This window comes from Melitaea cinxia, chromosome 5 (assembly GCF_905220565.1).
Source record: "Melitaea cinxia chromosome 5, ilMelCinx1.1, whole genome shotgun sequence".
Classification (NCBI taxonomy): domain Eukaryota; kingdom Metazoa; phylum Arthropoda; class Insecta; order Lepidoptera; family Nymphalidae; genus Melitaea; species Melitaea cinxia.
Window position 1 is genome coordinate 15,170,622 of NC_059398.1, and position 21,944 is coordinate 15,192,565.

The following is a 21,944-nucleotide window of genomic DNA, read 5'->3' on the forward strand; positions in this document are numbered from 1 at the left end:
GGTTGTATGTTTTAGATAGTTGATTATGTGAGCTGAGGTAATGGGGTAAAGTTTTGCTTTAGTACAAATTCCTATCACCTATATATTATTAATTAAGATCGCCAATAATTACAAATAAGGATGGCAAAGTACTTGTAATTATTAACGTGATAACTGGAGTCTGTTCAATTTTATACATTTTGCTCATACCTTATATGACGTAAGCTCGTAAAAAGTAATTTCAGACGAATTCTTCCTGAATGAGACAAGAACTTATCAAAGTTCAATTCACTCTATCAAACTTACGTAAGATTATCATGAACTTTCTCATTCTACTCAATATATCAAGCGACAAATTACAGATTACGGCAAAATGTTGATTGGAACCGGGACAGACGAATGATTGATTTAAAGCTTACTAAACACACAGTATTGTGTGATATCGTTTCGTAATTACAAATTGACTTAACAGGTAACTAGATAGTGGATTTTATACATTTTCTCAACACACTAATCTCTGACACACTAATTTTATTTTTATATCGGACTGTTTGTTCCTTGACTGTTATGGATAGTAAGTTGTAAACATCATCATCACCTTCATCTTATTTTTAATTAATTGTTTTAATGGCGAAAAACCATCTCATTTCGTCAATTTCACGTATATACAATACAATGGAAAAAACATGATGGAGATCGCTGCGATGGAGGTTATTTTTTTTTTATATGCAAAGGTTGGCAAATAAGCGTACGGCTCACCTGATGGTAAGCGGTTACCGTAGCCTATAGATGACTGCAATACCAGAAGCATTGCAAGCGAGTTGACGACCCTACCTTCAACCCACCCCGAGAGCTTAGGCCTCCTTACGCACCACAGGAACATAGCACCATTTGAGAGCATTGTTATTTAGGTGTGATCTTTTGTAAGTTTGAGGTACTTCCCAAGTCAGGCTGCTCCAGATTTTGGGCAGGATATATCTTGCTGTGCTCTACTTCAATATAAAAGATATTATCATGAAATGTTAATGAATCCGACAGATATCAAGGCTGTGTGACACCTGTAATATAAAACATAAGTAAACTATATAAAATAATATTTAAATTTACGTAAACTGTATTTATTAATTTAGTATTAGCGTAATTTTTAAAAATATGTAAATAGCACATACACCTAAGGACTAAAAATATTTTATAAAAAATATGAATATTAAGAATGTTAATAAATTAAATTAAATGAATTATATTTTATGTATAGAAATGAAAGCTATACCATTATAATTTACATAAATATCTAGTAAAATTATATTAATTTCCATTTTTATTATGTTTTATTTTTATTAACTGCAAATGATTTATCGCTTTTATATTAAAATTATTTTACCATTTCGCCGTTTATATTTAGGTTTTAGATTAAGTCATATTTTACACAAAAACTATATTTTGACTCCAACACCACAACAAGTAATAGCGAGATAGCCTTAACGAAACTCATTAATTACTTTCACCATTTAAATATTAATAAATATTTTTCTACTATAAACAATACGTCAAAATACGCCCAACTCTTGATGTCTGCTATATTAAGTAATATGACAGTCAGATGGTCTCAAACAGAAAAGTTTTATTTTACTAGCATAGGTACAAAACATTCAGGAAATTTCTGGAAGGATTTGGTAAAAAGCAAAAAAAAAAATACTATATTATTAAAAAAATATTGTAATAATCTCTGAGCTATGTAAAAAATTGAAGTAATAACATTTACCGTTGTGTGATGACCCTTATTCCAGTTTATAATTACAGTCCGACTACCAAATGACTAAGTCTTTTGTAGTCATGAAATGTCTATTGTATAACTGTCAGTGGAGGTAATGCTTTTAACATCTTGCTGTATTGTAATTATGAATGCGGCTTTATTGGTATTCTCAGTATCCGTAAAACACCAATACGCAGAACATTTTAGTGAAGAAATAGCTTCGTCGTCAATTTGAGTTTTAATAGCAATTAAATTAAAAACTATTCCTTAACAATTCTCGAAACTACCACAAAGAAATTTTGTATAAGAAAAACAGGAGAAAAAAGGAAAAGACCATTAGCCACTAATAGACACTCTCCGAAAATTTTGTTAACAACATCGTTGAATAATCAACGTCAAAGTTAGATATTTCGAGTTAAAAATAAAGGATATTATTTTATGTTGCCATGGCGCTATAATAACCCATTGATTTTATAATTACAATACAATACTAATATATTTAAATCGATGAAAAAATATTTAATTCGTCTTAGTTAAGACCCATTATATTTCCGATCGATTTACAAATAATTCAAAAAGTAGTTATTAGCCAAATCCACATATCTCGTTAGAAAAAAAAATCGTAATCATATAGTAAAAAAATATTATTAAATCTCGATAGTAAGCAAGAATGAACATTCGACATTTAACAAAATTGGTTAAAATCACACCAACATTAAAATAATTACATACTATTCGGTAAATATACGAGTGCGAATAAATATTACAATGTTCGTGCTTATTACCAATAATATCTCGCAGCTTTGTTAAATTTGTCTTATATCTTAATTAATAAGCGGAGTCTTTCGGAAGTGATGTTTTCGCCGCCTTTGACTTCCTGGTAACATTGTATTAAATCACTTGCACTTAAAAAGTAATAAAATGATGCACATACATATAATTTCTTAAAATTACATGTATAATTATAATATATAATATATTTTTATACCATTTCATATTTTTTTTTCATTCTCACATGTGTTACAAGACTTTACATTATCCCTTCGACCTAGTACAAGGTTGAAGTGTAATATAATTCATAAATAATAGTTACACGTACACGTTAATATTGGTGAAAATTAGATACTTAAAATAAATTTGAAATAAAATTTAAATAATAGACGAGAAAAGAAGAATGAAATGATAATAGAAAATACTTTGGTAAAATATGGAAATGAAAAAATTACGGTTGAGCTTCCCTAAATCGTGTTTTATACAGAACTTGTATTATTTTAAAGTTTATGGACATAAATTATGAGAGGTATTAAAACATAATTTGAAACTAAAAACTTTGTAGCGCGAATACAATCGGTAGACTTGTTTAATTTATGAATTACAACAAAGTATAGTATATGATGCATGTAATATCCTTAAATCGTCATATACACACTGTAGTTTATAAGTATATAGTTTAGTAAACTGTAGTTTATATTGAAAATTGTATCTTGAAAGCATCTTATTTCCGTTTATATATACATTAATTATTAATAAGAAACCCCCAGTTTATCATAAATCAGTTTATCATTAGTTCTGAATCGAATTTTAAAACCAATTACTCGATACTCGCACATCTACTCACGATCTAAAACATACTTATCATGAGAAATAATTAAGTCAAACCGTTAATAGAATATGACTTTTATTGAAGATCATATATTGATATTGATATTTTTATAGCGCAGACAATTTCCTCAATCGTAGAACGTACCTCTATGACCCAGTTACCCCCTTGTATAATTTCTATATTGAGGATGTTTATTACGTTACGCCGGAAAACATAACCCATCGTTTTAAACTAGTTTCTGATGGTATATTAGATACAAGCATAACTTAAGAAGTAGGTTATAATTACGAGCTTATACTAATATTAGAAAGAAGGTTTGTTTCTTTGTAACCATTTATTAATTTACTAAGACTGAGGGCCTGTTTCACCAGTTGCAGATAACGCTATTTGACGGATAACTATATCATATAAAAGTTTTTGATCTATTATTCCTTTTCACTATCGAATTTCTGTGTATCGATGAGATATTTTTATCCGCAAATATGAACTTAGACAGACGTGTAAATTAAGTAAATTATAATTTTATATGACTGTATTCTAGCTGACCCCGCAAAAGTTGTTTTGCCATATATGTTAAAAACCCCCTTAATCCCTCCCCCTTAAAACTTAGGGGTATAAAAAATAGATGTTGGCCGATTCTCAGACCTACCCGATGTGCACACAAAATTTCATAAAAATCAGTCCAGCCGTTTCGGAGGAATGGTAACTAGCATTGTGGGACGAGAATTTTATATATTTTTAATATACTTTTTTTTTTTTGAAACGCCCTAATTTCGAGCGATCAACTAACTACTGTGACCAAAAAGCATATGTTTCAGTAATAACAACAAAGTCATAATGATACAATGACGTGCGCACTTCTGTTCTTAGTTAATTTTTGGGTTTAATGGTTTTTAGTTCAGTCTATTTTACCAATGTTGATGCAGATGGAAAACACACGATGAGAAATTAATCGTCAGTTCTTAAGGTACAACAAACATGTATAATATAAAATTTGTATCCAGAATCGGGGCTCGAATTAAACCACCACGACAGTGACTGTGTGAAATGGAGAGACACATCCAATAGCGCCAATGAGCCCGTCATGTTATAAATCCGTTACTTAAAACTAAAAGCAAAAATGTTGACAGTTGTGTTCTGTATTTTACAGTGTTAAAGAACTTTTCGTGTTCGATTTCGATCTCTTCCGCCGGTTATTTACAAATAAAAATAGTTGGATATGCCTCTTTCACTTTTAAAATAACTAACATATCTTAAGAATCGTCGGCGCCTACTCGTTACGTCAGAATCGATTTACGATTCGCGTCGCTCTTCGTTTTACCATGTAGGCGTCATGGGGTTTGTGTTGTATCATGTCTGCGATCACGGAGACTATATCTCTCTAACTGACAATATGTTCCATAAAATATAACAAAGTAGACTCGTACCTTCAACCGCTATATTTATTAAGTTACGAGTATTTTAGACAGTTGCCAAGCAATATGTGGCTAAGCTAACTGGTCTTTTCCTACGGATTCGGATACTAAGCTTGAAAACTAAGATAAACAGTGTACTCATTTTGAGCCTAAGCTTCTACTTTCCGATCCTATATTCTGGCTTATTTTTTTACGTAATGAGAGACGAAAGATTCGAGAATAGTAGTTTTAGAGATTATTTTTAACAAATATAACTATATACAATGATGGCTTTTCGAAATATTTATTATAGTATTATGTTAAAGTAATGCTAGTTACACAACTTAAAGCTCGTTTGTTGCATTACATATCATCGTACGTACGAGAGCCAGTTCGTTTGTAATAGTAATCAGTAATATTGATTACAGCGAACCTTTCAGTGCTTCGTTTAGACATTATTGTTATTTCTAAATAAAGATGGATTACCAGTTATATAGCCCTCAAACGATACCCTATTGACAAATATTCCGATAAGTTAGGATGTGCGAAAAAAAAAAAAAAAACTAAAATAAAAAGCGCATTCGTTATTTGACCTTGATTATTATTCCAAAGCCAGCCGATGGCGGGATAGCCATCAAACTGCTGGTTTTGAAATACATAGGCCGAAGACAGGCAGCAGCGTCTTCGGTGCGACAAAGCCTGCCCTGCGGTCACCAACCCGCCTGCCCAGTGTGGTGACTATGGGCAAAACACATGAGTTAACGCCATTTTTGGCACGAACTTGTGGACGCCTGTGTCCAGCAGTGGACTGTGATAGACTGAAATGATGATGATCATGATGATGATGATTATTCCAAAAAGCTAGTATTTGTAATAATAATCGTTCAATTATTTGTACCAAGTTATAAGTTGAATTATAATGAAGTCGTAAAATATAAGAGTACATATCACACTAAGATTTATTAGTACTACACGAGTAGTAACGCATAGTTAATAATACGATTTCGCTGAAATAATAATTGAAATAACTGCGTGTCATCATCGTATGTCCATTTACGTCGAAACTAATTTGTTTTCAACCGCAGAAAGCCTTACCATCTTAATCTTGAACGTCTACGGTGTTTTCTACGTCTACTTTTCATTTAATGATACGACTCTATGCAATCACCTCAACTGATTTATTTCCATGTAAACCCACCTATTCACACGTTTCTATGCAAATTTCTAATTCCTCCGTTTTCAATTAGATTTTCACTTTAGCATTTATTTAATAGAGTGATCAGAGTGTAAAGCTTTAGAAAATATGATGAAGTGCACCCGCTATCTATTCTATAGTCATAAATAAAACTATATATAATTGATCTACGTATCATCATTATATCGTATAAAACAAAGTCGCTTCCCGCTGTCTGTATGCTTAGATCTTTAAAACTGCGCAACAGATTTTGATACGATTTTTTTTAGTAAATGGAGTGGTTCCAGAGGAAGGTTTATATGTATAATACATGCATAATATAGTAGAGGAACACTGATAGTTTTAGAGGTTTCTAATATGATGTCGTAAATGAAAATATTTTTTGCGCTTATATTGCAAATATTTATTTTATATTTTATATTTAGTATCAGCACTGCACCAGTGCGATGTCGGTGCGAGTCGCTAGTTTTATAATAATGAAAATTTAAGTAACTAACTGAAGATCTTAGAACAAAGCAGATTACAATAAACAGGGTATACTTAATTCGGAGGCAAATTTTATAGAAATTATGTATATAGGTATAGCCAAGGTCTATATCACATCGTTTTCATAAATTTACGGTATGAGGGGTCGAGACAGAACTGCATCTGAAAAATACCTCACTACTAATGGTCAAGGCTTACATTGCAGCGGTTACCGTAGAATGGACTCTTTTAAATATAAATAACTTTAAAGCCTTGAATATTGACTGGTCCGCATGTGTTGGTATATTTTTCATAGCCAACTGGTTTAAATAAACGATTAGACAACGCATCATTATGTTGATCAAATAATTCCTTTAAATCACCTGATCTACATTGATTATCCAAATGACTGCATATAGCTTTCAAAAGTAGGTATTTATGTTAGTGCCTAGGTACAGGTACACGTCTAAGTCTAAAGCGCATGTATATTTATTATGAATCATATTTTTAGGATGTCTTCAAAAGCACGTAATTTTTTTATGATAAATATTTGATTCTAATGATAAAAATTATGGCATAATTAACCCATTTGAGTAGTTTGTAGTGACCTGTTTTTTGGTCCAGGTGTTGTGGTTTCGATTTCCACGCCGAGTCTGGGTGTAATATACGTATTTTTTATATAATTATGTAATGTTTCTAAGTACGTTTATCGAAAAAAAAAATCTCATCAAAAGTCACACATGTCTGAATGTTATAGACATTTATTTATTTTATTATTTATTAGGTCATAGGTAAGGACTATAAAAAGAAACCCAGACGTACAAAAATCTCTTGGAAGATTTAAAATATTGTGAAAAGAGGAACAATGTCGAAGCTTCTTACGAGTAGTTCTTGCTCATACAAAATAATGCCTCAAAGTATTAATAGACGTCAATCAATATAAACAATGGTCGGGTTCTTCATAAAATTTTATATGGTTATTTACGATTTGTTTCGCGTATAAGGGCATAAAGCTACATATTACAAAAACAATTTTATTATTTAACATACAAAAAAAATTACACACCACAGGAAGTATGTGCGACGATGTTGATTAAATATTTATCAGTTGAGTTTCACTTTACTTTTAAACTATATTTAGGTCTAAAATGATAAACTACTTAAATAATAAGTAGTGTTTAGCCAAAACAAAAAAAAAGTAAAGTATAATGGAAAATAATAATTATTCGTATTCGATCGCAAGCCGACAGTGCCACAAAAAGAAAATAAATAAATGACATAATAGTAATTACTTTCACATAAAGTAATTAATATATTACTACATAATATAAAAACGACTTTAACCGAAGTAAATATGACGCAATTAATAATGTAAAACATGCAAATATATGAATTTTTTATTTGGGAAAAGTTTTACTTATATAAATAATATTGACTAATTACATTATTTTTATTTACTTACAAATATGACTTACGCAGAAAATATCAATCTATAGAATATAATGAATTCATGTTATTTATTATATCATTTGAATAAACTTTCATTTTTCTAATACGATGATTGATTGAAAAATTTATTACAGACTTTGATTTATGTTTAATCCTTTAGAGTAAAATTGTTTTAAGATAATAAATTCTTTTCTTCGAGATTAAATAGAAAGTTCCTGATATTAAAAGGTTATAATTTAAAAATTACACAGTTTATGACAGCGCAGTATTAAAACGAACGTCCATTAATGTCAGAATTGTTTTTTTTTTTTTTTCTTCAAAACGACAGGATAATAGCATTTCCAGTCAGACGTTTAATAACAAAGCTACCGTGAAGTCAAATTATGGAAATGGATGAAAAATTTCCATGTGAAGTGTACGATGGTGTATTTAAAAATGGCCCATTTCATTGTCTCTTTATATGGCAGTGCAAGTCGAACGCTGAGACAATATTTGCATAATCGGTCCATTCGGCCCATACGGAACACACATTACCATTTCCCTTTACCGACGTCTAACGACACATGACAACGCATAGTTAATCCACTTGAAAAAATATATTATTTTACTACTTTACAATTGTCTACAAACTTCTTTACCTGCCTGACTGCCTGACTCGATGATTAACGCCCTGTTATAGTTACTCCTCACTCCACTTCGATGTATCTAAGTAAGCACAATTTGTTTCCTTTGAAGCTAGTTACAAGTTTTAATCGGCGTCCAGATCAAAACGTATCGTGAAACGACAATGGAACTGCAACGAGCCGTCAAATGTCAATCAGCGTGTCGAGGCGACGTGGGCGGTAAATGACTGCTATCAGAAAACGCTCTCCTAACCTTAATACTGAAGATACAAATAAAATGTGCTACACTATATACATTGTTATGTATTATATAACTTAAGATTATATCGAAAGTACTAAAGCATGTCACAACAAAAAATGTACCATAGTACTATTGTAGTATTGATTGATTTAGCCAGTAACACGCCAGTGTTGGGCGAGTGCTTCATTCTTCGTGTAGAAAAAGAGTCAGTTGTAGTATTGTACAAAAAATTTCGAGTTTTTAACTATATATTTAACTTACATGATTTAAGTATGTTATATAGAACTGGTTTTGATGCACAATTTCGATACAAACATCTAATTACCTACTAAATTAGTTCAAACTATAGATAAATTATATATTTTTTGAAGTAAATGAAACACGAAACGTGTTGTGATGCAGAATTATATGCGAGACTAGCAATCTCGCGAGATTTTAGAACCGAAATTTCACGAAGTTAAGTACTAGTATTAGCTAAAAGGTAACCTAAAAGAATTTAGTGATCGCTTCTATTGGTGTTAAATATAAGAGCGTGTAATCAAAGATGTTTGCATTAAAACAATTTGACAACACGTTATCAAATCGATATCGTTATGTCTCAGTCATGTAACAACGCAATACAACTACACGCCCAGTTCGAACTTGAATCATGGACATTTATATCTCAGCTGGATTACAAAGCGAACGCAAAACTGAAAAGTATATTAAGAAATAAAATATTAAAGTAATTAAATTTACACATTTTGAGTCGGCGCCAAACAAACAAGCAAACTACGTAAGCATGTTATCACAAAACCGAGTAACGCTTTACGACAACGCCGCGCGTTATTTAGGTAACTGAAATGGATATTGTATTTTTATATTTTTTTCCGTATTGTATCTAAAAAGTATTACTTAAATCTCTACTAATATTATAAATGTGAATGTAAGTTTGTTCGTTACGCTTTTAAGCGAAAACTACTCAACCGATCATCATGAAACATTGTACACATTTTTTTAGAGGTATTAGAAGTAACATAGGATATTTTGTATTAAAAAAAATACGAAAAATAAAAAATTGTTTGTCAAAAATGTCAAAATCTAGCTACTTCAACGCCATCTAGCAGTCCAGTAATGAAGTTCCAACCCTGAGTACTGTAATACCGTTGCACTGTATTATCGACGGTCACGTCAATATCCAATCCAATTTTTTCAAAGTTTCAGTTGTTTGACGTTTTTCTATATTTATTGTTATTTTTTTCTTTCATTATATATATATATATATATATATATATATATATATATATATATATATATAGTACAGGTGAATGTAAGTTTGTTTGTTGCGCTTTTACGCGAAAACTACTTAGCCGATCATCATCGAACTTTGTACACATATTCTTGGAGGTATTAGAAGTAACATAGGCTACTTTTTACTAAAAAAATTCAATGCGAGCGAAGCCGCGGGTATAAGCTAGTTATAAATAAAAATACCTACACAAAGAATACCTATACACATAAAAGTTGAGGCGTTTAGTCGTATCGTATTTTTCAATTAGTCATTGAACTGAACGACTGTTTCAACCAGTTGGTTGCAACGATATAAATATTGACTGCACTGATACACTCAATATACACGGCACATAAACACGAAACAATAAAGCACGCCCACTTGACTAGAGGCGGTTTTAAAAACGTCGAAGATAAAACTCTTGTAATCCGATAACGTTACACTCGACTTTTAACGTGCTTTTACTTACAAACTCCCGTTACCAATACCAATAGTACACGATCTTTTTCTTTTGTATCACGTTGCTTGGAATTTTCTAGAATTTACTCGACATATCAAGTAATTGGACCTATTCTTATATTTTCACGATCTATGTGGTTTAAAAATGTTTATTACAGACTTACAATTTTATATGGTAAGTTGTATGATGTATATGATAGTAACTAGAATGGTAATATTTTTAGACTACATATTTAAAACAAAATATATTTTGTCAGAATAATAAAATAAATAAAAAATAAAAAAGCCTTTTATTCCATGCATTTACAAAATAAATTTACAATATTGAATTTCAAATTCCATGCTCGATTATTATTATTTTCCTTTGAAATATTACACAAAATAAATTAAAAATATAAAATATAAAAAGATTTGGATATGTATCTTACAGAAAAAATTGAAAAAATCAAACATATCATAGTATAGGTAAAGTATTAATATTCCAGTTATTATTTTTATTTTTACATACATGGACCCCTTCTCAGATGAAGGACTTCTCCAAAGATTTCCTTGTCTTTGGATCTGGCGACATAATTTTATAAGATTATCATCAGAAGTCTTTATTTTATGTTCTTTTTCTCCTTAATAGTAAAAAAAGTAACATTTTATGATGTTGAACAAACTACAAATCCTTAATTTGTAAAGTCTCTTGAAATCTTTTGAGACGTACATCGAATAAAATGGTCTTTTAGATTTTTTGTTGGCTGAATAAATGGTTTTTTTTTTCAAATAGACATACATAACTCATAAATATTTATTTTATACACACACGCGACAAAAATATATATTACAGAAGTGAGAAATTTTGCCATCAAAACAAATCCAACTTTTACTTATTTTATTTTACTTACACGGTTTCTAGAATCGCGTTTGAGTTGTCATTTAAAATTAAAAGTTATTTTGATATTTACAGACGGAGACACTGGCAGTTTTAAATGTTAGTAAAATTGATAAAAAAGAAGCAAGCAACAAATACAGTGTGTAGTTATTGTAAGTAATCAAATTATTATCGTCTAACTTCTAACACAGTTATAAGTTGTATATAAATATAAAATAGAACTCACTGTTAAACTTTGAGAATGTAATTATGAGCTAAATCATTATACAATATTCAAATACATTCTGACAAATGTTTTTCACACCACTAAAGGTTCTATTATTATTTAACTTTGCTTAATTCTATACTTAAATTATTTTAGAGGCATATCGAAAAACCTTGATATTTTAAAGACATTTTTCACATCTATTACTACAACGTTTAAGCGACATATATTTCTTACATAGTATAAAATCGAAATGTGACAAGTCATACATGTCGAGTCTAATAAAAGAGAAAGTCTTGAATTCATAAATGTTTCTTATTATTACATCGAATCGATTCTGCCTATCGATTATATTTTTTATAAACGTATCGATTGTCACCCACGCGTCCGCAGGCGGTCTGATCGGTTACTTATTAATACCGACTATTAGACTCCATTGAATTCATATTACATCAATTTATATATTGACAAAGTAATATATTTGCTGATGGTTTGTAATTACAATCATTTTTTTATTTAAATCATTCTTGTCACGCTCGTAGAGAATATCAATTAGTTCAAAAGACGAAAATCAATTGAATGGGATTATTTGAATATCCAATGACTTTTAAATTAAGAGTAATAAGGGGATTTGATGAATTAAACAGACAACGCGTTTGAGCACAACACAAATAAGATTTAGTAAGTTAATAAATATTCAGTTATCGTGAAGATACTTGTAGAGAAGATCATTTAATGTTGGTTTTGTAACATAAGAGTTCACATAAAAAATTAAGTACATGACATTATATATATATATATATATATATATATATATATATATATAATATATAATTATTATTAATGTAGAATTATTTAATTAATATAGAAGTAAGAATAGAAGTTGCATCATCCACTACCTAAGTACTCTAGCTAATTAATACTTGTATATGTGTTAATCCTTTCTTTTCCACATTAATTTCGACTGAACGACTTTTCAACGTTGTAGGAACAACCTGTTTATAATGTTGTTAATCATCGCCAGGGAGGTATTTTTTATCATTTGATGAAGAACACGAATTTAATTAAGTCTAAAAATGGTCACCATTACCTTAACTACGTGACGAAAGAATTGCAAAATCGTTTACGATTCTATCGAATACTTTTCGCTCTCTTCAACCTGTAATATCTCACTGCTGTGCATAGGCATCTTTCCCCATGTAGAAGAAGGATCAGAGCTTAATCCACCACGCTGTTCCAATACGGGTTGGCAGATATAATACGAATACTATGAGGAACGATCGCTATCAGGTATACATGATAGCAACCGGGACCGACGACTTAGCGTGCTCGACGATGGGGAGGACCACAAGGACTCCAGAAACACCCAGACCACGGCAAACATCTGCATGGCTATTACAAATGTTTGTCATATGCGGGGATCGAATCCGCAAACGCCAGCGCATCAGCCAACCAGTGTTGTGATCGTTGCGACAACGCGTCGTCGAATTCTTTAAATACACAAACAACACAAAATAGAAAAAAATATAAAAAAGATTTTAAATTAAAAACGAATCTTGTGTATATATATATGTATTGTAAAGGACACAATAATGTAAGTACGATTGTCATTCAAGTTTTGCAAGTTGTATAAACGTTCATCGTTCGAAATGATAACAATTCCAGCATCAATAAAACTCCACATGCCTCTTCAACTACCGTTATAGCTTCTTGTATCGGAACGCCATTTAGCATCCGACGAACAATTTTACAGCAATAAAACCAAGACAAACGATCTCTTTCATACAACAATGGATTGCGCGTTCCTCGAGCTGTTAGTGAGCCAATCCGACGTTGGATAAAGAATAGAACTGGGCCAGACCATTAGGGACCTTAATGTGGTGCATGCGTACTAAATTGAATATCACGATATTCGACAAAGTTTAAACCGATCGCTAAATTTTAATGAGGCGTGAGATTGGATATATATTAGCTCAGCGAATTAGACACTTTTCACTAACAACGTCCACTCAATTTAGGCGTTATTTTCATGCCTTATTTGAAACTGTCAACGCGATTTTACGCTTGTTGTAGTTTTTCATGTGAACGTTTATTTTAAATATGCAGGAGCATTTTGTGTAAAATAAGTTCTCAAGTCGGTTGAGAGTTTCTAGAGATTTTCTATTAAAACAATCGCAGTAAAGTCGCAGCTATCAATCCGTATAAGTACAGCCGTTTCGCTGCTAGATGTAAGCTGTCAGATCTAAGATAGCTGTCGAGCTACCAACAACACGACATGTGACCGACTTATCTAACGGATCGCATTTGAAGAAATCCTACCGATCTGCCCTTTTCTTGTTCAGCGATCGTTGCGGGGCCATGGCCCCGGGCGGCATATTTAAGGGGGCGGCAAAATTACCACAATTTAAAAAATCTTGCCTTTCGACATCATAAAAGTACGAAAAAGAGGAAGCTAGATGAAGTCGAGTGCAGTTGAAGTGCAGTACCAATTACGTTCTCATTAGCTGTAATTAGTAAAAGCGACCATATTATTTCATTCAAACTGCTAGTCTGGAAAGGATTAGACAAACTGCTAGTCTGGGTATTATTTGTCTTATAGATATAAAAAAAACTATATACTTTCAGAAACTGAGTCTCGAAAATTTAAAAAAAATACTACTCAACACACACAATTTCTAAATACAAAATTTTTAATGTTCTGGAAGATTATGTATGGAACGTACCGAATAACCTAAGGCCAAGGACTTACTCCGCCCTGTCTGGTCTTTGCTTCGTATCGTTGAAACTGGGTCATGGGGAATTGTAAAACTGACGTCATTACGAAAGTACTTTCATTTCATAAATAAAATATGAGACAATAATTATTACTTTCCCTTATTAAAGGGCCTTTTTTGCTCTTAACTTCTTAAGAGTAAACATATTATTTATATAATTAAATGTTTTTGATAACGAGGTTTGTGTTGTGTTAGTTTGTAGGTATGACTATACTATATATATAAATATATATACAAAGGTATTATTAATTTTAAAAATACACCTATTTGAAAGTCTACTAAATTTTTTATTGTTTTAACTGTTATTAAAAAATACGAATAGAACTTTGTTCAATTATGTAATTAAAGGAGATGGATACGATTCCATACATTCTTGGGCCAAAATGTAATGAAATGAAAATGGTATCAATTAATGCATTTAGGCTTATTGATCCCTCGCTGAAAATTATCTATATTTTGGCTACCTGAGAGTGGAGTTATTAGACTTTTTGTAAAAGTGAGGTTATGTTACAATGTCTATAATAAAACCCGATCACTTAGTTCTTGTAGCACTAATGTTTGTTATATTTAGTGAAGACTGTTTGAAAACTCATTACAAATATTGATATACACTTGAAACCATAAATAAATATCAGGAATGGACTCAGAATGCATCGGAAAACAGTAAACACGAAACGAGTGACGGACACAGTATTACTGTTAGTCAGCTGTCAAAACTGTCATTAAAAATATGATTTATTTTAAATCAATACGAAATCGATAATCATTTTGGTTTATCTGATATTAATTGATATTTTCGATATTAATGTAACTTTCTTTAAATGCACATTATTGTTTACAGCTTTAATTGTGTATCTAAATATCTTGAGTTAATTAAATAGTGCAAACATTTTCCTTTTGAATTCTGTAATCGATTATAGTTGAATCGATACCCAAATTATTTGATGATAACTATCTTTCTCAATTTTCTCCGCTTCCAGATTCAGAATTGAGTTGATATTTTATATTTTAAAATAAAAAAATATGACCAATTTTACTACTACTCATTACATTTTGGCCCAAAAGTCCCCATCTTCTTTATGCGGAACGTTTAAAAGAACGTTCTAAATTTCTTCGATGACAATTTCCGTTATAGTCATTAAATATTATTAATCCATACAAGTATCCTGGTCAATCATAGCGGTTAAAATCATCAGTAAAAAATTCTATCCCTCCATACATCAAACAAAGCTTGTGTATTATTCAAAACCACTAAACGAATTCTGGAAGTGTTGTGGTTTCGCAAAAGATTACGTATACATAACGTAACTCGAGGACCCAATACATTTGACGTGGCACCACGAACAATATTCACATTCCCATTGTCTATAGCTGACTAAGATCACTATCGCTTTTCCACTGATGTGTACTCGTGTGAATAATGCCGTATCATCGTTCTGATAAATACAATCATTAGCATACTTGATCTTCGACAAGGAAAGTGTCGCCCACATATTATGTGCTTTAAACTAACAGAATTGAAACAGGATTTCTTGTAAAGCATTCGCCTATTCTTAGAGTTAAAACCAACGATTACAAATAGGTATGTATATAAATACAAAAAATATGATAAAAAGTAAAAATAAAATCAACCAATAATAAGTTTAGGCCATCTTTGATAAAAGTAATATATTAATGGTAATTTAAAAGTAAAATCGAAATTAGTTTTAGTTTCTTTTGGTTACTTCATTAAAATTTGTTCTACTCGATAAAGTTACGAAATTTCTTCAAACACACCGAACACCGAATTTTAAACATCGCGAATAATTATAAATTTAATCGACAGTCAGTAAGTAATAAATAAAAATTAAGACCATTATATTAAAAACTTACTTTTATCTCTGACGTTATGTTCAATATGATTTTAAACACAAAACTACGATAGACTCTTACCAATCGAATAGTTTATTTAATGGAGGAAGAGTAGATGAAGATTTATGTAACAGCGAACAATGGTGAAATAAATTGAAAAAGCTGCAGTCTTAATGAAGTCGTCACTTTCAAATTTATTTTGGCGAAAAAGACTACTAAAATTGATAAAAAATTAACTACGTACTGTCGGTATATTAAGAGAATTTTTAAAAAATATGCGTGCTGTTAGAGGCGCTGGATTTTCTGAAAGACATAGATAGATATAAGTGATTTATTAATTTTTAGATAACACATACACATTTTTTTTAAATTAAAAGCTTTTAAGTTTTTATTTTAGGTTTTTCTTTACACTTCGATCCCCTAAAAGACACTTATTAAGTATACATATAAATATACTAAAAGATTATGGTACAATAATGATACACGTGTAGTTTTAATCTTACTTTATCAACTATGTTTTTCGTTCCGATTTTGTGTTTGAGTAAGTATAATTATAAAGTTCGTATTCCGCTACGAATCAAACCAGCTCCCGAGTTACGCTGTTAAAACTCGAAGCGCTCGAAACAATGTGGTTTTTAGAAAAAGTTTTCATCTCCCGTCGAGGAGCGCTCTCGGAGTTATCACTCGCCTTACCGTTTACAGATCTCCAGGATAACGAGCTCGATTTTTTATCGACATTCTTTCGAACCGCATGTCGTTATCTCGTTATAGATACATTTATTTAACTGAATAAATTCATTAGAGTAGAGATGGAACTGTAGATATCATTCATCTTGAGTTCAAATATTGAAGCGATACAAGATAGTTAAAAGTTCCAGTACGAGCTAACGCTGTGTTTTCAAGAACTAACTAAAGTATAATATATTAATTACATTAATGTATATTACATTTACATTAATGGATATTACATTTACATTAATGTATTTTACAACTAATGTATGTATATTAATAATACGTGAAGCAAAAACTTTGTAGTCCTTTTTACGAAAATTGCGCGGACGGAGGAGTATGAAATTTCGCACACTTATAGTTTTTATAGACGAGTGCAGAATGCTAATATGTTTTGTTATGCATAAAATATATTGAATCAATAATAAAAAATAAAATAATAAGATTACACACACTATGTACACCATGTATTGGACACACACGCATGTATACTCTTTTATTTATTACTAGCTTTGCCCGCGACTTCGTCCGCGTGGAATTTAACAAAAAAGTTAATTGTTCATTTTGCAGTTATAAAATAAATAAATTTCTAAAATGAAAGTAGCCTAAGTAACCCCTTATGTTATCATCTATCTGCCAGTGAAAGTCCCGTCAAAATCGGTCCATCAATTTCAGAGATTAGCCGGAATAAACAGACAGACAGACAAAATTTTAAAAATGTTATTTTGGTACATATATATGTACCGTGTATATATCAATCAATATGCATTTAAAGCGGCTATTTTAATATAACCTACACACACTCCAAGTTTTTTTATATGTATAGATTTTATAGAAGTACAGTCTTTGACAACAGAACCTTAATAATGATCAAACTTATAATTTAAATAATTAATGGTCGAATTTCGACCACTGGGCCACCACTAGTTAATCTTTACAGTTCATGTGATACCGTTTACCTATTTAACTCGAAAGAAAGTCTGAAAGATTTATAGCAGTATAGTAGAGGACAAGCGTAGCGGATCAAGCCCTAACCCTCTGCTTTCAATTAAAAGATACGAGATTATCTCTTTACCCAAAGTCGACAGAATTATACTGATATACATAATATCATGTATATAAAGTTGTAAGTTACGACAAAAAGAGATTTTAGCTTATATTTTACGACTAGTTTACGATTTGCATTGTCATTAGACGACATGACGTACCTGAATATCTCTCTTCGGCTGCGGCAACCTCGAAACAGGATGCGCCTTCGACACCGGAGCCGGCATACGAGTGGGAGGCGGTACATACAGCCTCGGGACCTGAGGCGGGGGCGGTGGCCTCGGACCCGGCAAAGCGGGCCCCTGCACCTTTGGCGGACCTTGTAACAAAGGCCTTTCTTGCACCGTCGACGGCCTTTGTAGTAAAGGCTCCCCTTGCACCATTGACGGCCTTGATCTTTGCACCACATGCGGTCCTTGTAACAAAGGCCCTCCTTGCACCATCGACGGCCTTTGTAGTAAGGGTTCTCCTTGCACCAGTGACGGCCTTTGCTGTAATGACCCTTGCACCATAGGTGGTCCTTGTAAAGACCCTCCTTGCACTATTTTGGGGCTTTGAAAGGACGTAGGCCCTTGCACCACTGTGACCGAAGGTACGAGTGGATGCGGGCGCCGTTCCCGCTCCCGGGCCTGCTCCACCAGGGCCAGGTGTTCGGAGGGGCGGATGAGGCGCGGGCGCGGCTCGGGGCGCACGCTCGGGCGCGGTGGCGGCGCCGGCGGAGCGCGCGCCCGCCGACCCGCCTCCGAATCGTCCGTCATCGGTGCGCGCCAATCTACAAATAAAAATAAATTGTACTTATTAAAAGTCAAACGTAACAGTAAATTAAAAATATAGTATGTATTTACAAATAATATAGACTACTGCTATAGTTTACTGATATAAATTTTAGTTTATATTGTAGGTATCTATTTGTTAGACTGCAAAATATTTAGAATTAAACATAAAATAATAAGATATATATAGTAATAGGTACGCTCATTAATTATTGTAGCTTAGCATAAAATTAAATTAACGCAGCATATTATGGATCATTGCCGTCACGATTGACGAATAACCGACCATGTTACACAACTAAACTCAAACGTCAATCACTTTATTGTCCATAACTTTATTGAAATAAAAAATAATTGTGTATTACAAAAAAAAGTGTGCTTTAGACTACACGACTAAAGTAAAACTTTCCATCCTCACACTAACTTATATCTTCCTCTCAACTTCCATTCGCCTCGCCCAATCACACTTTTCGTAATGCTCTCGTCATGCATTCACCAGCTTACTCCCCAAGTCAAGCGTACGTAAAGAAATTTTACTACAAAAAAACAATCGAATTGAGAACCTCATAGACAGAGTAGATCAGACTTTTAAGGGTTCAGTAAAATACAAAAATAATTCCTAGTCAAACTATCTTAATGATAGCAACTTACTATGAACTCAACAGATGTAAGATTTTTTTTGCCACTATGCTAACTTTTGCTATCAAAATATATTTGAAAGGTCACACAATTGGAGGATCTCTAAAAAAGACCTTTATTGACAAGAGTTTGAAGCAACGAAACGACGATGCAACACGCAAACCCTCATATAATTTATTTTATCTAAAATATGTGGTTATTGTTAAGGCGAGTTACGATTAAAAAAAGTAAATTATTTCATTAGTTATTCAGTCACGAATCAATTTTTTTAACTTATTATATGGTATAGCCCAAGTGAAATTTAATTGTAGTGCGACAAAAACAATTCTTATTATGTAATTTGTAATTTAAATTTTCAAATAATTTATATAATGTAAGTAATCTTTTATAACAAATAAAAAAAAAGGAAAGTTTTAGTAAAAAGGCAATAAATAAGTAGAAAAATAGTTATAAAAAGGTAAACAAATAATTATACTTTTCAGCGCCATCTACCCAATAATTGCGGAACTTAGTAGTTGCAACGCTTTTGTTTACGTAGAGTGCGCTGTACGGCGACGCGGCGTCTACGCTCATGTGGGTCTGTTGAACAAAAAATATATCTTTCCAGGTATTTAACAACTGTTATGAAATTAATTGTTTGAATACCACCAGGTGAGCCATGTGTCTTTAAAAAATGGTTTTACAATTACATCGTTCATGGTATGAGAAACATAATTAAAACATGTTTATCATTTGCAAAGCAAAGACAAATAGAAATACACATATTTTTTATTATTATAATTTTGACATTCCTAATGTGAATGTTTGATTACAATCAAAGTAAAAATAGAAACGGACGTATAAAAATAATTATTTGAAACACTATTAACCAGCGCCATCTATTGACACTACAATAACATACACAAAAAATATTTGATAGTTCAAAAATTTGTAAATTTACTGAATTGTTTTTTTTTTTTTTTTTTGTTAATTTCGATATCAGTCTACATAGCTAATACCAATGTCATTTATGATATTTAATTAAAGTAATGTTGACAATTTTATTACAACCATACTTCTAAATACCTACATATTTTTCTCCGAACTTGATAGTGTTCCGAGATGCTTTGCGTGTTTGGTAAAGCAATTAATATTTCGTTGGTAAAATATTAATTGTAATAATTAACTTCATATATTCCATTTAATATTTCAAGCATATCAATTATCAACACAATATTTTATAAAACATTATTGGATCTCATGTATTACGCGTCAGACTCGCGGTACACACGAAATGTGTACATTGTCTTCAATTTGTATTAATTAAGTGAATATGACGGAGGTATGGATTACACAAACAAATCAAAAGTTCTAATTTTCGGATACAATAGAGGAATAGGAACGCCTACCTCAATTTAGCCGGTTTTTTTTTTGGGCCGGGTCGGGCCAGTTTTTCGTGGTCGGCTAGAATAGACGTGGAATCAATTATGTGTTAATTAAATACGTCCGGGACATGTTCGACTTATGTCTGTTTGGTAAGGTCGGTATAAGGTTCGGTAAGGGAATTTTTAATTTCTTAGTCTTTATTATTTTTTAAATTAAATATAAAATAAAGTTTAATAACTTATTTGCAGGATAACCTTAATCCACAAGTGGTGAACCAATACGTAATATTTTTCATTTTAATTAGTTTTCTGGTGTACAATAAAGAAAACATAATAATATCAAACTAGCTTTAAAACGTTGAATATTTATAAAACAGAAGACTCAATTCTATAAAAGCATACTTAATTAACTTTAATTTAATTTGTAAGAAACTTACAAATTAACAAGTAACATGCAATAAATCTTGAGAAGTTACAACAAAAACAATAAAAACATTGAAATCGTACGTTAAACAATCCTCGGAACAAAGGTAGGTCTGTGAGTTACGTGACACAAGGTCGTTCAAATCTAATCTTAGTCGGCTGCCATTACAATAATGCACTTTGTAAATCCCATACACAGGTAAAAGACCGGACAATGAAGGCGAGTGCACACAAACAGGCCTCAAGATCAGATCCAGCACAATAAACACTTCAAACAAAGCCTTTATTTATCGTATATTTTGCTACGAGCCGTGTTTACCGACGGTAAATGCGTGTAACCGACAATTTATTTGTCGATAAGCGAGTAATTTACACAACACGCTGATAATTGTAAAGCACTGCACTTGGATGAAAATTAGAACGCATTGTACTGATTTTACGTCGCTATGGTGATGCGACTTACACTTTTCCCTCCAAAATAAACGCATGCGCTCACACCTTACTATTTAAGAAACTTTAATTTGATTCAGGAATATGTGCTTTGGATAGTTGTAATAAGGGTTACTTTGTCGAATGTGTACGTGGGGTCGCGTGCCTCGCCCCACGCTACTCGCTCCTCTGTGATGATAGTCTGCAGGAGCAATTTTCCTTTAGCTCTATATTTTCGTTCGGTATGTGCAAGGGTAATTGCGGGGGAGAATATTCTCTCATTTCCTTCTCGCAACGAGATTGGTTTTTATATCAATTTCACTACCGGTATTGTGTTCACCGCAGATCGACAGGAATAGCTCGGGTGAAATGTGCATTATAAAATATTTTGAGATGCTTTAT

At 31.9% G+C, this 21,944-nt stretch overlaps 1 protein-coding gene across 1 annotated transcript in view; it reads right to left on the reverse strand.

Moving 5' to 3' along the window:
* The window catches only part of LOC123653873 (proline-rich protein 2-like), a 79,292-nt gene that overhangs the window by 49,830 nt on the left and 7,518 nt on the right, over nt 1-21,944 (reverse strand). The window contains exon 2 of the mRNA XM_045589851.1: nt 18,076-18,686. Coding sequence (XP_045445807.1) covers nt 18,076-18,686 — 611 coding nt within the window. The remainder of the gene's footprint in view (nt 1-18,075; nt 18,687-21,944) is intronic.